At 36.5% G+C, this 18025-nt stretch overlaps 1 protein-coding gene across 5 annotated transcripts in view; it reads left to right on the top strand.

The window, feature by feature from the left end:
• The window catches only part of EVI5 (ecotropic viral integration site 5), a 71124-nt gene extending 53099 nt beyond the window's left edge, over positions 1-18025 (top strand). For all 5 annotated transcript variants that reach the window (XM_040072588.2, XM_040072587.2, XM_040072584.2 and 2 more), the window contains one exon: positions 16748-18025. In XM_040072588.2, the coding sequence (XP_039928522.1) occupies positions 16748-17053 (306 nt within the window). In that variant the 3' untranslated portion in view covers positions 17054-18025. The remainder of the gene's footprint in view (positions 1-16747) is intronic.

The following is an 18025-nucleotide window of genomic DNA, read 5'->3' as shown; positions in this document are numbered from 1 at the left end:
ATGAATGCAATAAAAGTCTTATACATGAATCTTGCCTTTATCTTGGAATGTAAGAGAACAAAATAGTGTTTAGTTACGTCATCTGAAGTTAAATGAGATTAGCATTTATGTTCCATCTTAGCCTTTTCCTTAATTTCATGAGTTGATCATATTCCTGTTGCATTTGCTCCATTTGGAACTGCATATATGAAAATAAGCCCCTTTATGTCTTTATTTGCTATAGCTATTAAGGCTACTATAGTTAGAAACTAAACCTCATTTGTGCAAGTACAAGAATCCATGCGTAAATTTTCTGGGTTTTGCTGTTGCAAGGACAAATTTTGCATGGTAGTACACTGAGATTGCTTAAAAAAAAAAAAAAGGATGCTTGCTTAATATCAGTTAACAGATTTTTAAGTTTTAAACTGCCAAAACCTTCAATCTATGAAATGTCTGTCTTCAAACTTCCTTGCTCTAATAGTTGTAGTAACTTTCTGTTAGCTAAAAAGATCAGGAGGTCTTGAAACAGAAATGGCTTATGTAACTCCTGTGCTCACTGGCTCCTTTCAGTTCATGCTGCATTGTGAAGAAATGTCTTTACCTAATACTCCATTGTGTGCAAAAAGCCTGGTCAACTTTGTAGAGTCTCTTTCTACTCTTTTCACACACAGCTCTGAGTTTTGCTTAAATGCATAGAACTGTAGAGCAATTCAATCTAATTGTTTGTTGCCTTTTTGCTTTTATTAAATAAACACATCCTTTCTTTAAGTGTAGATAGTGTTTTCATAATAATCTGAGTAGATACAAGCTTTTAGGATCAATCCCTTGAGACTTATAACACAGTTCAGGATCTTGGAATGTTGTCTATGCTATAGATCACTATGCTATAGATGGAGGATAGTCTCTAGGGCCATCAGTCCAGCACCTTTACCAATCATTAAGCTCACTTAAAAACAGATTTAAAAATCAATAACATGGCTTTCTCCATTAAAACACCCTAATTAGTTTTCTTTGCTGCTTGCTTGAAGAATGCCCAGAAATCCAGTTATTCAGTGTATTTTTGCATTATGAACAAAATAAGGCACTGTACTGACTTTTTCCTCTGCTTACTGTAGGCTTAAAAGGTAAGAAACACTGCTTTGGGGGAAAAGTAGAATTACTTTTGGAAAGCTGTTGCATGGTTTTCTCTGTACAGTCATTTGTTATATGCCTGGCTGAGCAGCTGAATTATCATGAATGAAGGCAATATTGTGCATCTTTAATGTATAAAAGTTAATGTGAACGGGTTGGAAAGAAGATGAGATTCATAAGCTCACAGAATAACGATAATTCTAAGTAATACCAGTGATTTCCTAAACAGTTCAGTCTAGTCAAATCTTTATCAGCATTTCAATTTGACTGAAAGGAAATGCTATGGAGAACATGAATTTCAACAACAGCAGAGTTTGAGTAATTCCATGTAGAAGAGTGCTCCTCTTCCAGATATATGCTTTGTGGTGGCTATATTTTTAGTTTCCAAACTAGATAAACACTATAGGAAGGAAATCATTCTAGGATATATAGGAACAGTAAGAAGAAATGGTTTGACTTGAGGATTTTACAGATCTTTTCTGACTTTAGTCATTCTATGATTTTACGAAACTCTGTATGTAATAGATGTGTGCTACATTGGCAGTATTCTGCATGTTTCTTTACACAGACTTTATTCAAGCCTGGAAGTCTTTGTTTATTAATGACTTCTTTTTCCCTTTCCCCCTTACTGTTACCTATCTATTTGTCTAGTTTTTAAATAAAATCTTAGGAGGGAAAGCAGTGTTTCCTGCAGTGTTTCCTCAAAAAGCAAAATCTGAAGAAAATGGCAACAGGAAGAGGCAAAAATGTTTGCTCTCAACTGCTAAATGTTAGAAGAAGTATAATTCAGTCAATGCCAGTTAAATAAACAACTTCCTTAAATCTGCACTGAAGTGTCTTCATGCATACATCCATTAATGACCATGTTCTTTGTTTCTGGCTAGCTGCTTTCTGATTCTACTTCTGCAAAAGCTAAAAGAAACGTTACACATTTGCAAATGCATCTTCCTGAAGATAGGGTGATGGTGTATGTGACATGCTGACCACAATCTCCCAACTGGTTAGCATGTAAAAGGCACTGGAAAAGGAACAGAGGTCTTGGTGACTGTATGGTTACCTTCTAATATATTGTAATTGTGTAACTTTAAACTGCACATAAATGCAAATGTTAATTAAAGCAAAAGTTATAATTTAAGGTAGGTGTGGGATGGATATGTGTGAAACAAGATGAAATGTCTTGGCATGGCCATTAATGTTGATTCTGCTTATTTAACTTTTTTCCTCTCCAGCACTGCATTTTTACAGATTTTTACACCAGAAAAGTTGCAGATTCTTCATCTGAAGGATGGAACAAAATAATGACCAAATCCTACATTGAATACAAGTAACTGCAAACTAAGTCCATATTCTGGCCTTTGGATCAATATTATTTCATGCCTTTGGCCAGCAGTGTGAATGTAAATATTTGTGTCAGTGGAGCCTGGAGCAGCTACATACCTTAATTCTACTTTGTGATGTCATCTGTCAGATGTGATGGTGCCAAGTTGTGGCAACAGCATGAGTCTTCCTAATTGCAGAGTTCTTGTGAAAGGTCTACTGTTCCATCAGTGTTTGCAAGCCAGGCTAGTAGCCAGGCACAGGGCAAATCTGGAGTATCACTGAGGAACACCAATGAGGACAGAAGAGAGTCACTATTACTGCCCAGTGCCTAAAGCTGAATTGTTCACTTAAAGGTGGGTTAGGGGTGGGAGTTTGCTGTGGCACAGGTGCAACAAGCATTCAAATATAGTAAAATAACTATAAATGGAATTATTGGAGTTTTGGCTTGTTCTAACAAGCTGCCTCCTGATTCCTTTTATATCTAACCAGAGGATTTCTGTAGCATGGTAAGCTGAGTTGAATATTGACTGCTTCAGAGTAAGTCTTAAACATGTAGTGATGAACACTTCAGGAGAGCAAACAGACAAGATTTGGAGCTTTGAGTGCATTACAACCAGAAGTTGTCAACTTCTGCTCTACTAGACTCTAGACTTCTGTAAACTTCTGCTTTACTGGTAAATACTGCAGTGTTACGTTGATGGTTGAACTCTGTAGAGGCCTTTTCCAACCTTAACAAGTCTGTGGTGCTATGCACATTTTCTTAAACCTGTTTACACGCACCTCTTTCTTTGCACTGATTGGAACAACCAAATACGGGTCAGAATACAAATATTAAGTGTAATTTGTAATGTTATGTAAATAGTGAATTAATTCTCAGTGCAACCATAACTTCACTCAGAAATCAAATACATGTAGATCAAATGTTACTTACTTGCATTTTGAACTTTAGTGAACATACCTTTTTTTATGCTCATACCCTAGAAAGTTACTGATAGCTGTCCTGTAATCTTTTACACAGCCTATCAGTATTCAAAGAACAGCTGATGCATAATGAAACGACATTCAGATTGAAGCATTTCTAGTTAGCCAGTAGCTAATCCTGTGGTAAGTCATGTATATTAAGTGCTGCACTTCCTTTCCTCCTTATTGGCTGAGTTTGTGATTTATAGGGCACAAAGTTGTTAGGTGGTTGTGACTTATGACTTCGTTGTTGAAGGCTGAAACTAGTGTGAAAACCTGAAATGTTGAGGATCATCACAAACAGGAAGTAATGATGTATAAACTTCTTTGAGAGCTTTTAATATGTACTAGCCTTAGACACACTGCCTTTTCAGAATCTTGTGTTCAATTGCCATTTGTTCTTTTCATTAATGGAAATCTTTCCATCTTTCTTCTTCCATTTCCATTTCCCTCCCATTCTTAAAGCTATCTCTGCAGTATTCTTGACTTCTAGCTTAGTGGGATTTTAAATTAAAATGCTTTCTCATTGTCCAGCCCGAACAGGTTGCAGCTCCTGTAAAGCTGCATTTATTACTCATGTCAGTAAGTACAGAAGCTTGGTTGCTCTGTGTTTGGCGCAGCAGAAATAGTCTAGTGATCAGTCTATTCTGTCACTTGACCTACCAGTTCATGTGTTTTAACTGATGTAACATAAATGGCTTGAGCACACAGACACTGTAAGTTTGTACTGTGATTAAATACTTTCAAGCTGCACAATGATTGCTACTATTTCACAGAAGTTGCTTTTGATTCGATTACAGAAATGTTAAGTGAAAGCAACTTCCGTGAAGCATTTTTACTGTTCAAGAGAATATCTCACTAAGTAGGTAGTACTGAAGGAAAGCTGTGAAGCTATGTGGAAATGAATTCATTGGAAGTTTGGCCTGCTCCAAGTTTCCATTAAGTAAATTTGACGGCTTAAGAAAAACTGTGACTATTGAACAAGCTGTTACTGTTTTAAGCACAAATCATACTGGAGAAACAAGGAGGAGGTTGTTCATAGTTTCCCATCTTTTCCTTTTAATTCAAACTGAATGGAATTAAATGATTTATAAACTGCTGAAGTTCTGCATTTCATGCACTACCTCTCTGTATGTGCAGTCACTTTATATATATTACCCAGCAGCTGCTTCTGCTTCCTGTTGGATGTTGCAAGGCTTGCATGTGTTACCTAGATTACAGGGGTGGTACAAAAGATTAGAATTGATGTGCCTACCCACAAACTACACTGGCAGACCACAAGACACCTTTGGAGACAAAAGCAAGTGGTTTCCAGTCTTTCAGACTTTGTGATTTAGGACTGAAGTGCTTAAGTTGTTTCACGTGAAATTTTACAAAGTTTGCTTTTGTCACACTGTTAAGTGATTTTTGTTGCTCTTGGAATCCTTTAATGTGTTTGTTTTGCTGTAAAATTTCAGTTTATCTTTATATACTATAGTATTTCAGATGTGGATTTGGTTTACTCTTATGACAGTTTTCATATTAAAAGCTGAATTCTGCCTAACGTGTTGCTTGTACAAAAGCAAGTAGCCTCTACAGTGTGAGATTGTGGATGTGTATTGGCTGTGTTAGAGGACAGCTTTATGAAGCAACATACAGAAACGTTTCCTTCACTTAAGACATTTTTTCCGTAGAAAGCAGGAATATGGATCCTGGAGATAGCCCATTTTTCAGTTTTACTATGACATCTGTGCATCTTCAGGGACTATTCCATCCACCATGAATTTAAAGAGATGATTGCTGCAGTGGTCTCTTTTTTTTTTTTTCTCTTTTTCTTTTTTTTTTTTTTGGGGAAGCATCTGCTATTGACCAGTGTCAGAGGGAGAATAGAGTTTTCTCTTAGCTGTTTCTTTCTAATGAGATATTCTCTTGACAAATAATCAGTTGCAATATTTTGAGAAGAAGCCAGGATGATGTGCAAATCTTATGCAGATGTGTTTGATATTTGACTGAAAACCAAAACTCTGATGTTAGTGTGGCACCCTGGTCCAACACTTAGAAACTGCAACTTGTCCAGTTAATGATATCTCAGCATGGCTGATGGAAAAGATCAAGATGGCAAATAACTGGAGCATTACTGTTCTGCCAAAATAATTTACAGACATTTAGAAGACTTTATAATAATACCTTTAAGTGCAAGTCTAGAGATTAAATTCTTGCATATTGACAGTGCAAAGAATGGGGTGTTTTTAAAGGTACTTCCCATTTCAATATCTGAAAACTTCAAAGATGTAGTGAGCATTAGTTTGCTACTCTTCCATTTCCACATATGTATAGTTTATCTAGGAACGGATCTGATATTATGTTTTAAGAACCTAATGTAGTCAGTAAGATTCTGATATAGGTGTTATCTCTTGGTCTGATCATGCTCCTGGTAAGCTAACATTTTAAGATTGGCTTAATGAAAAGAGATATAAAAGTTGGAGATTAAATACTATGCTTTTAAAAGATTTTGCTTGTGTAAATAAAATTCAAGACACTTTAAGTAATGACTTTGAGGATAAATAATGTATAAGTTGTGACCAACAGAGTAATTGGTTATATGACTGAATTAAGGATACATCTTGCAACTCACATTAGCTTTCTAGGCCTTCACTGCTGAAATTAAAATGGAGAAGGGAAAGTGAACTTATAGCCCATCAGTGTGAAGGATTAAAAAAAATCCACCTATATGGGCCACACTATTAAATACCTAAATAAAATTCAATGCACTATAGTACACAGAATGAAATATTAATGCACACTAACAGTTTCTTTAATCTCAAATACCATAAACTTATATGGTAGGTAAACTGTGTTTTAAAGCTGTCAAATTCTTTCCTCCTTGTATTTTTTTTTTTAATATTAGCTAATAATTTTAAATCAGTGAGTGGTTCTGGGCGCTGGCACAGATTGATCCAGGTTGTCCCCTGAAGAGATGAGGAAATATCTTTACAAGCAGCTAAATGATGATTCCTGCATTGGCCATAGATGAGAACAAAATTATGATGCTGCTTTTGTGGCCCATTGCAGTAGCACAAGATAGGCTGGCCACTTCTAGCAGCATTCCTAGCTCCTATTTCTCTCATAAAAATTGCATCTGGGCTTGATGATGGGATACCAGTGGGAAGCATTATTCCTTTCATCTGTTAATTTTATTATTAGTCTTCCATTGAGTCAAATTCAATGCTTACCAAATCAAATATTCTGTTATATGATGCACCACTAGACCACATTCAGAAGCAGAGTGAGTAAATAACATAGCTTTGCATAATGGGGATGAGGAGTAACTGGGGAAAGTGAATTCTAGTTAAAGTTAAACCTACCAGAAATTTTTTTCCAGTTCTCTGAAGACATACTTAGTGATGGATAGCAGCAGATCAGATCATATGTGCAAATGAGAATGAGGGAAGGTCAGATTTATCACCATTTAAGTACCTGAGGAACAGAAATAGGTAACGTTTCTTTCATCAGAACTAAGGCAAAACCAGCAAGGCCCAAATCCTCTTTCTCTAACATTTGCAATTAGATAAAATGTTCTTTTACTCAGTCTCTTGCCAAGTTATTTCCTCACCCCCCTCCGCCCCCCATTTCCTCTGGAAGAAGTGTACTATTCCTTATTCATATAGTACAAGCACAACTACATTTGTCTCTTGGAAACTGTCATTTTACTTGCTCCCTTTCATAAAACCAGCTAATTTGTGGGATTCATTCTAGTCAATTTTTACTTCAACTGTTTTCCCTTCTTAGTTCTCAGTAAAACATAGTTCTCAGTAATGTTGGTTCGAAGTCTTGTAATAACTCTTGTAAAGCACTTGTTTCTCAATACAGACTAGAGTCACATTGACATCTTCTAATAGCTTTTTTTACTAGACAAATGCCTTCAAAATACGTGACTCTATAAATGTTTTCTTACTTGATAAGAAATGTTGTCCCTGAAAGGAAATATGTTAGCCCTCAGATTTACAAAGTAAGCATTTCAGCTTGTGGTGGAAGTTTATAGTACAATAAATCATGTGCTTTTCTTTTACCGTATCTTGCAAGAACAGTTGGACAAGAGATGATCAGATTTTTCCCTCCCCACAAGTAAAGCTCTTTCAAAGACAGCTAAAAATGTAGTTGCTTTACTAGTATGTGTCAAAGTTACAGAACTTCTGTGCTGGCAAAGTCTGATTTAAGTGGTTGTGGTCAGTCTGAGGAACCTGTGATGTGATAAGATAGCGTTTGTGAGGTCATGTGGTTTGCAAACAACCAATCTAATGTAGCAGCTTTGTCTACACAGGATAGTTAAATATATACTCTATACTTTAGAAAAGTGAATTGCTTTATTCCTTTAACTCAGCTTGTCCTTAAAAGAGTCAGATGTTACACTGGCTTGATAATACCCAGATTTATTACTGAACTGAATGCGAGACTTAATTATCCGGAATTTAGTTGCCCTTAATAAAGCAACTATCTTTAGAAACTATCTTGCTAAATAAGCAATCTACAGGCAGATGGAAGGTACAATGGAATCCCTGTATATTTTGTGACAATTAACTTTGAGTGGTCACAGTGTAATTAACACAGACATGTTACACTTGCCCAAAATAACAGTATTGATTCCATAATGATGGTGCTTCATTCCATGAGTCGTCATCTTTGCGTCAGATAAGGTTGATTCCTCTCCCTTCCCCCCCGTAACACCATCAACAAAATATTTTCCATCTCCTGTGAGGGTGAAGGAAACCTCTAAATGCGATCTGTGTAACCAGAACAGTGATGTAGTCTGTCCTTAAATGGAACAGGTATGACTTTGTTTACGTGTATCAGGGCAATGATTTTTGGCACGAATCTTAACTGTTTCACTGCCACTAGTGACAGATTGAATTCAGTGCTAAAATAAATGAAGACTGGTGATTGCTGTTTTTATAAACATTTCCCCTTTTTTTATTTTCCTGACTGTAATCTACACATCACAGCTCCAGATCTGTCTTGCTGAGTAATGTAATAGTTCTTGATTGCAGCATTAGAGATTAATATAGCTAGCTATAATTAATTACACGGTGTTCTTTAGATTTTGTGTGGATTGCCAAAGCAAGTAAACTAATTAAAGTTATTTCATTATCATGGCATTATAATGTTTTTGATTGTTGAAGCTGTGTGGCCTGTCTGCTTTACTGATTACAGCGATGTCAGGGTCTGTCATGTTTTTTCTGCCTATAAATCAAGTTTTGGGGATTGAAAAATGGAGGAATTGAGGTTCTCCTTGTTTATCTCAGTGGTTGTTCCTCTCAAAAATTGTGTGTTAGCACCTATATTCAGGTGCCAGCTATGGGAGAAAATAAGCTCGGGAGAAGATTGCTGTATATGAGTTTGTAATAAGTATGCTTATCTGAATATAAGCGGGGCAAACAGTGGAAATGTGGTGGAAACACCTCCTAAAATTCTTTTATCAATGTGAGTGGCAGCCAGCAGAGATGAAAGTAGTTTCTGCTATCGGGGCAAAAATGTTACTTAGTCCATTTAAAAATGCTGAGTTTAAGTCCTGCTTTTAAAGGACAGAGTAAAAGTGTGAAATGCTCATTTCCTGTAACTGTTGCCTGTAATGGGTGCATTTTCAGTCTATATCAGCCGGTACATTCTAGTTAATGCTTGAGGTTTCAGTAACGTTTGTATTTATAGATGCATACGACAGGGAGAAGGAGCATTGAGATTTAGGTGTTTTCTTGAATGTAATAATTGCTGTATATTGTGTGCTGTTTTAAAATACTTTTGCTGTGTCCTCACTTCCATTAGAGCTTCTTGTAGAAAAAGTTTCTGGGAACTTTCTATAAATATCTAGCTAGTAGGCAGAAGGAAAATCCCTAGGCCTGTCATCCTGGAACTTTCTTTGGAATTGCACACAGTCTCACCGCAACAAACCTGTCAGCTCTTGGAAAAATTCCCTCAAGAAATAAAACCTGACACAGTTACCAAATACTGATGAGTTTTCAAAATAGCATTAAAGTTGGGTATTCTTCAACACTGTTTCTATTTCACTGTATATTTGATACCTAACTTCAAAGTTTAACTTGATTACACTGCACTAGATCAAAACCTGATACTTCAACCATATAGTGCAGTGATCAAAAAGTCATGACCTCCCATTGATTGCTTTATTGGTTTCCTGTTCTGATTCACTGGAAACCTTCTGGTCTGAACACTTGTTGCTGGTTTTTATCTTTGTCACGTTTACAATGCAGCAGACTCGTCTATGGTAAAACTGATCTACATCATACATTTAATTTAACATATTTCATTTTAGCTCAAGTACTCTCAAAATGATAATGTTGAAAAAAGCCACTTTCTATATAAAAACTTAAGTCAAGGAATTTAAGAGTACAATCAGAGCAGTATGAAATAAACAGGTGGACAACTGGAGATGAGGGGTTTTTATTGCATTAAAATTGTTCCATAGATTTTATTTAAGCTTCCTGACAGCTGTAGAGATTTTGTATTACTCCTAGATTGAATGTGACTTACAGAAGCTGGCATTTAAAACAGAGGCCAAATATTTAAATGCTGTTAAAAAACCCCCAAAGCCTGAAATTACTCAGTCTTGGAAATTCTCTGCTGCTCTTTTGCTTTTCACTTACAGTGCACTGGAGGGGTTTTATCTATTTTTAGTGGCATGGTCAGCAAAGTTCATTTAAGATCAATATTTCAGGTTGGTCATCCTTTTAAAAGTATGAGTTAAAAAAAAAAAGGTAATAGTTTCCTTAAACAGGAGACTTTAGTAATTAATTGCATACGTAATGTTGGTTTCCAAAGAGCTATTGATGAGTGGGGCAGATTCAAGTTATGTTGTAGTACCTCATGACTCTTGCTTTTAAGCCTGCTATAGATGAAAAAAAAAAAAAGTAGTCCAGAGACTCTCTGAGTTTTTTAACTTTTAAGAATAGCAGCCATACTGGCACAGCTAGAAAAAGGAGCCTAGGTCTGTTCAGGTATTTGTCATTCACCACTGTTCTGGCTTGGACCCACAGTAGGGTTATCCAGCCTGGAGTTTACTGCTTGCTCTGATTTCTGATTTGCTACTGTTGTCAATTTCAAGGGTTTTTTGCTGCAATTGCTTGAAGAAGTGGATAAATGATACTGCAGCTCTTATTAGATTGAATCCATTTAAAAACTCCAAAAATCATTGAATCACAGAATTAACTAAGTTGAAAAAGACCTTTGAGATCACCAAGTCCAACCCATGCCCTAAACCCACCTTATCAACTAGACCATGGTACTAAGTACCACATCCAGTCTTAAACACCTCCAGGGACAGTGACTCTGTCACCTCCCTGGGCACCCCATTCCAATGCCCACTCTCTATGAAGAATTTTTTCCTAATGTGCAGCCTGAATTTCTCCTGGCACGGCTTAAGCTTTGTCCTCTTGTCCTGTTGCTGTTTGCCTGGGAGAAGACCCTCTATCTTGTTATAACCTCCTTTCAGGGAGTCATAGAGAGCGATAAGGTTTCCCCTGAGCCTCTTCCTGCCCAGGCTTAACAACCCCAGTGCCCATAACTGTTCCCCGTAGGGTTTGCCTTCCAGACCTTGCACCAGCCTTGTTGCCCTTCTCTGGACATGTCTGAGCAACTCAATATCCCTCCTAAATGGAGGTGCCCAGGTCTGAAAACAGCACTTGAAGTGCAGCCTAACCGGTGCTGAGTAGAGGCGAAGAATGGCTTCTGCATTGTAATACCTGCTGGATGTAATATTTGTCTGGACTGATATTTGTGTCCTTAATGGCAACATATTTCCCACTAATTACAATGGAGGTGCTCCAATTACTTGATTTGCTGTGATAAGCATTTTTCCAAAAGGAGTTAGTGGGAGTGTTTTAAAAGGAGTGATAGTGCACTACTGTATGCCTTAAACTGGAGTCAACTCATTCCAATGGGAGAGTCATCACTAGCTAGCTGTTGAGTTTGATAAGGGATCCCATTAGATGCTGTGGACAGTCTCAGGAATTTTTAAGAACTCAAATTAATTTGCTTTTATTCATGTTAAATGTGATTATAATTTTAGAGATCGTAACTGATATTTTTTTATTGGCTTGTAATTTTCTAAATCTCTATTTTCATGGTGCCAAGTTGACAGTGTTTTTCTGAATTATAGAAAAGGTATTTGAAAATCCTTATGACTTGTTTCTTCAGCTAAATGTGGTTAGATCGTATTTTCAGCAACATTCTAGTTTTCCTTTGAATCATGTTTGGGTTTTAAGTAGGAAATCTTATGAAGAGTTTCAACTGTTACTAAGGTTGGAACAAATAAAGAGGGAACTCTGATTTTTAGAGTCTTCTTCTTATGAGTAAAAGCACTGAGAAATCAGGATCTTTATTCTTTAAATAAGCGTTTAAATTGACATAGTGTCTTCTGCCTAAACCAATTTTATTCACTCAAGGCAGTGGTCGTATTTCCATCTCACTTGTGTATTTCTTTGTTATCTTACTACTGTGACTAGATCTAATATTTATTGGCAAGCTTTGTTAAAACCTTTCTTTACTACTTTGAAATTGAGTAAATTTCAAGAAGTAGTTACTGAAGCTTTTTAAAGGGAGCACACAGTAGCATTTTAGTTTGACTTTTCACTGCTGAACTCCTAGCTTAAAACCTCACAGGTTTTAACACAAAAATGTCTCCCAGAGCTTAAGTCAAACTCTTTCACAAAGTCCCACTTGAAAGTTTAACCTATGTTCCTTACTCCAAAAAACCAAAGGGACTTAGAAATATAACTTGCTTGCAACTGACTATCACCCTTCAAACTTGATTCTATGATTTAATGTAGAACACCTTTTGAATTGTTTAAAACTTCTAAATTTCTCTTTACTGTTTCTCCTTCATGCCTGGCTTGATGAGGCAGTCAGCATCAGGTAAGAAAGTTTATTCTAAGGTTCAAGGATCTGATTGGTAACCTTTTTTCAGCTCTTCTATATTTGTGGAAATACAGCGTTACCTGTTAAGAGTATGTAAAGTTAAGTATTTCCGTATGTTGGCCAGTAGACATACAGTTTGTCTTTAAAATGCTGAATTCTTTAGACATAAGAAGGTATAAAAATGCACGCATAAAGATTTTGCTCTTGATCCAGCTGGCTTTTGAAGGGATAATGATGATATGTATTTTGATCACATAATGTTATTAACCTTTGAAATGTCCTAAACACCATGTGAATGTGCTGCAGTGAAAACTGGGTTGAAGCTGCAGTCATCTAGACAATATGACCTGGATTTGAGAATTAAAAGCAAAGCACATGGGGTTTACCAGACCTGTTTTCTTATTGGTTGCTTTTTTTTTTCAGCAGATGTGATCAGATTTGAGATTCTTGCAAAACTGAAGCAGTAAGAAACAGGTTCCTTTAAATGTTACTTGTTGGAGTGACAGATCTAGTTCCCTTTACATGAAGGAAGGCCAGACCCCAAACTGAAAGCCTTTAACCAGTATCGACTGTACAAAAGAGAACAGAAACCAAAAGACCTTGGGGTGCAAATCCATACTTTGCTCAATGTGGCTGTAGTTCCTTCAGGGATAAGTACAGAGTAGAACTAGGGTATGGGGGGAGTGTTGGGGTTGTGTCCACACATCCTGCATTCCAAGCCCTTAGTTGCATTTCCTGTTGTCTTGATATGCTTGGCTAGATGAATGGCAAGATCTTGGCCTAATGCTTTCGTTACTATCTTAAGCTCTTTTTCCAAGTTCAAATGAAACACTGATAGCAAGAATCTCAAGTCTCTCTTAAAAAGCTGACAATTTAATTTCAATGTGAATAAGGTGATTATTCATCTATTGCAAAATCTAAGCCATACCAACACAATGACAAACACAGAATTGGTAGTTACAAATCAGGAAAGACGTTTTCACTTGGTATTGAGTCCTCTGACACTGGCTTAGCATGCAGCACCAGCCAAATCAGACAAGGCAACACCGGGCATTAATAGGAAGTATATTAAAAACCAAATAAAGGGAGTTTTGCCACTTGGTATCTAGATGGATGTAGAGAGTTTAAAGAAGCTCTGTAGGGAAGTAAAAGGGAACTGAATGTTGGTTGTCTTGATTACTGCCTGTTCTGGGAGGCTAAAATGGATTGGAACTCATCTGCTCTAGAGAGAAAGCTGAAGAAGGTACTTCGATGTAAGTTTCAGAATAATGACCACAGAACTGCTTTTCACCACTTGTTTCTGCATTGTTAGAATTTGGGGGCAGTTACTAAAACAAGTAGATTAGTTTAAAACAAATAAAGGAATTTATGGAATTTACTGCCACAGGAAGATAGAGAGGTAGACAGCAAATTATATAATCAGTCATGGACGGCTGGTCTATAAATGTATGCAGAAGCAGCTAGAAAAAGATTTCACTCATATTTGCTACAACAGCTTTGGGACAAGTGAATGAATGCTTGGTAATATGAACGTCCTGTTGTCACTGTTGGAGGCACCATATTAGGCTGATGGAGCGCTGTCCTGAGACAATAGGACAGTAATGTTCCTCTCCTGAAAAAAGATACTGCTTTTTCTTTTAGACGTGTAGAGCCTCACTTGCTTCACTGTAAGGTTATGTGAGAGTATAAAACCTCATTTTAGGAAACCTTCATTTTAGAGCTTTATGCTGACACTGGCCACTGGTATTTAGTTGCACTGGAGTGCAGGCTGTCTGCAAGTTGTTTTAAGTGCTTCGAGAAGCTATACAAAGCCTTCCTGTTGCAATAAAAATGCCAAACAATCAAGCTCCTTCAGAAATGCTCCTGAATGATTATTAGGTTGAAGGACCCCTGAACAATCTTCAGCTACGACAGTACACTTGCCCTTGTCAGTGCAGCCTAGTGCGCTGTTAGCCTTCACTGCCCAGGGACAGTGCGGATTCGAGCTTAGCCTCCTGTATCAGGCCCCTTTTGTCCTCTTCAGCAGTGTTGCTCTCCAGCCTGTTGATCCCCATAATACAAACGAGGTTTGTGCCACAGTGTTCTGGCCAAGGTGGCCATTTCTGAAGCAGACAGAAGTTCTGGGGTTCTATGACCATTGACAGATGTGTAGCGTGCATTCTCTGCAGTATATTCATTATTTCTTCACAGCAGTCTGTTTCCCCTTGCACACAAGGAGTGCTTAAGAAAAAAAGGCAGGCAAGTGTAAAGCTGCAGATCAAAAGCTTCTGGAAAGTCAGAGATTTTTTTATTCTAATGAAAGGATACACAAAGATAACACAGTGTTTTCTGAGACTCCCTTTAGGAACTGACAAAGACTCTGTCTATTCATGATTATTTTCACCAACAGCATTTTCCACAGACTCCCATTTGGAAAGGTTGCTGCCTAAAACTGTGAAACCATGATTTTGTCATGTTACCTAAATAACTTCATCTAAAGGTATCTCGTTTAAGTCTTCAGCAAAACATTTGAGGTCATTGGCTTGGCTTTCTGAGTGTTCAAAACAACTAACACTGAGTATCAGCTTTATAATTTCAGGTGAACCAATGGCTTAACGGTACAGACCTAAAAGCATATAATTTCTCCCTCTAATATGAAGTTTGTAGTCACTTGTACAGCAGTTCTTTTTTTTTTTTTTCCTGTGGTGAGGGTGGACAGAAATTGTTGGGTTTCTATGTTTTATTTTCTTAGTGACTAAAATTGATAGCTGTTTTGGAAAATTCATGTGGTAGCTAATCTGATCATATTGCAGGATATTTTCAGGAATAATAATTCTAAATAGCACAAGAATGTCTGTACCAGGCTTTCTGCATCTAGGTATATAACCTAGTAAAAATGATCTATTGCAAATATATTTATATTTGTTATAAACTGATTTTGCTTGCATCATGAGTTAAGCTGTACAAGTGTGGAGCTCTGTTTTGCCTGTCTTTATACAAAGTCCTCATGAAACAACAGCAGCCTTTGTGTATGTGAAGAAAATGCAAAAAACTAATGTTAACAACAACAACAATAGTAACAACAAAGGTTTAGAGCTACATCATGTACTCATATTCCTAACAGGGATTTTTTTTTGCTGTAACATCAAAAGCTGGAGTTTTTACATGCTAACATGCAATTTAATGGCTTCTAGCATGATTATGACTCTTGTAATCTTTTTTCAACTCCTTTTTTTATTTTCATCTTCTGCACAAGCCCATGGTAAGTACAGAGATTCCTTCTTCCCCAAATGGACAGGTAAAAATCTCATATTGAGGACATACAAGCACTTCTTATTTATCAAAGTGAATATTGCTTCAGATTTCTGAAACACCAAACAGACTTTGGTAAAGAACCTCTTCAGCATTTTATTCCTTCTATTCTCCAGGTCTCTCACTGTAAAAAGTCACTTCCAAAGTAGTACTTGGTGCGTCTTCCTTTTTAAGCTTTTAGAGTGCCATTGGGAAGGTTCTATAGTCCATTTTTAACGTTCATCTGCATGCTCAGGATTTTTTATCTTAATACTCTTAGACTGTCAAACTGACCCTGAGATATTTGCTACTAAAAGCTAACAAAAATGAAATTCTAGATGAAACAAACCATAACACCACAAAAACAAGCAACCTCCAGAATGTCTTCTATGACTTGGTTATTTTTCATTAAATTAATAGGGGACTTGCCAGACTTTAGTGCTTTGGGTTTCAGTTTTGAGTAGCTTGAATGCATGGTTGAAATTTTCTATCACTCATTTGAATTGCACATTGAATTAAAATGTTTTCTGTCTGTGGTCAAACAATAACTTTTGTCTTGTTTGATGTTCTCTTAAAATTGTAACTACAATCTCATTATGCTGTACAGAGATGTTTCTCTCATACTACTTGATCTGAAATCTCATTGGATCTGAATTAGATAATTAAGACACTCATAAGATAATTAGGTTACAATGTGGACCAAACTAAACATATTCTCAGGATTTTTTTCTTTGCCTACAGGAGGCTGGCAATATTCACTTGGGACCCTGTTCTTTCAAGGGGGGTGTTTCTTAAGTAAGAAATCAGGCAATACAAGAATGAATGGAGCTGTAAAAGTAAAATGTTAAGTCTGAAAGTGCTGTCAAAACAAATAGGCCACTCTAGAAAACAGAAACCATCCTTCTGGGGATATTAAAGATGCAGTGAAAGAGGAATCTCTCATGACTGATTCTAAGTGCCTTGATTAATAAGCCTTAAAACTGTAATACTCAAAGTGATCATCAAATGTGCTACTTTTACATCTTTCATTTTATCCAGTAAGAGTTCAGTGAGGCATTTCATGAAAAAGCACTTTTTGTTTGTTTGTTTGTTTGTTTGTTTTGTTTGGTTTTTGTTGCTTGGGTTTTTTTATTGCTGGACTCTTGAGCTCTAATTAACTGTCAACTTCCACTTTTTCTAACAGATCAAATGTCTAAAAGGCCAGAGAAACTTCTCAGACCAACCCACTTTTGATGGGATTCACATTGTCAACCATTTCACAGGAGATGACGAATCATTTCATTCTTCTGATGAAGATTTTATAGCTAACTCCATACAGGAGAGTGGGGTGAACTTTCATCTTCCCAGGAGGACTGGTCAGATGTCTTTGGATCACACACTTGTAGACAGTAGTGACAGTGATACAGAGGAAAGTGCCCTTCAGACTGGAAATTCAGACAAGATGGTTTCTAAGCAAAGAAGAATGGAATCTTACTCTACTACTGTGTGATTATCACTGTGACTAGCACTGAAGACTTCCATATTTCTTTAAGGCTGAAACTGTGAGGGAACTGAAACCATCCAGCAGTTGATTTAGGTAACTATTGGATTTGGTCTGGCCTATGATTAATATATACATGTACTGTCTATCTGCCTTCTCTCTTTGCCAAATCTTGCTAATGACATACCATTGCCATAAAATAGGCTGGGAAGAAGTTGATGGATGACAGTTTTGACAGTATTACTGAATGTTCTTTGGTTTAGAAACTACAAATATATTATTTCTTTAATGTGTAAGAAGCATTTTTGCTGTTTCACAAACACAGGAATTATTTTCCTCAAAAGAAATTGCTTTTGTGCAATATTTTATGCTCTGAACAAATGTGTATGTTTTACATTGTTATCCTTTTGTGATCAAGATGGACCCTAGTAAACCATCTGATCATGACACACATATATATATAATTATCTTATGCTTCTCAATTAGTTTTGGTTTTTTACTAAAGTTACTGGATGCCCACAGAAGGCTTGAAAGACAAGCCTTTATCTGTACTACTTCATATATGCAAACAATGGTCACTAATGTCATGAAGGTGTTTTTCACCATTTTCACTTAAATCTATGTGCATCTGCTTTTGATGTTGCTAAATAATAACTGGTCTGAATATGTTAATTACAATAATGTTTATTTTGTACATATTTATGTATCTACACCAAGCTGAAAATGTACATTACTCCATTTTATATGAGGAATGTAAATGTTGCGATATTACTGTCTCTGGTATTCTAACAGGAAAATGAATTCTGTATATACACACTAAAAGTGAATTACTAAATAAAGGCAAAACACTAACTTTGCATTAAGTTTCAGCCTAGCTACACTAACAGGCTCATGTCAGAAATGCTTGTTCAAAACACTATTGACTGAAATCTTTTACCTTCATGTATATGTAATGAAAATAAATTTTTCATGATTTAACAA

The sequence above is a fragment of the Hirundo rustica genome, chromosome 9 (assembly GCF_015227805.2).
Source record: "Hirundo rustica isolate bHirRus1 chromosome 9, bHirRus1.pri.v3, whole genome shotgun sequence".
NCBI lineage: Eukaryota > Metazoa > Chordata > Aves > Passeriformes > Hirundinidae > Hirundo > Hirundo rustica.
This window is presented reverse-complemented; position numbering and strand designations above follow the sequence as displayed.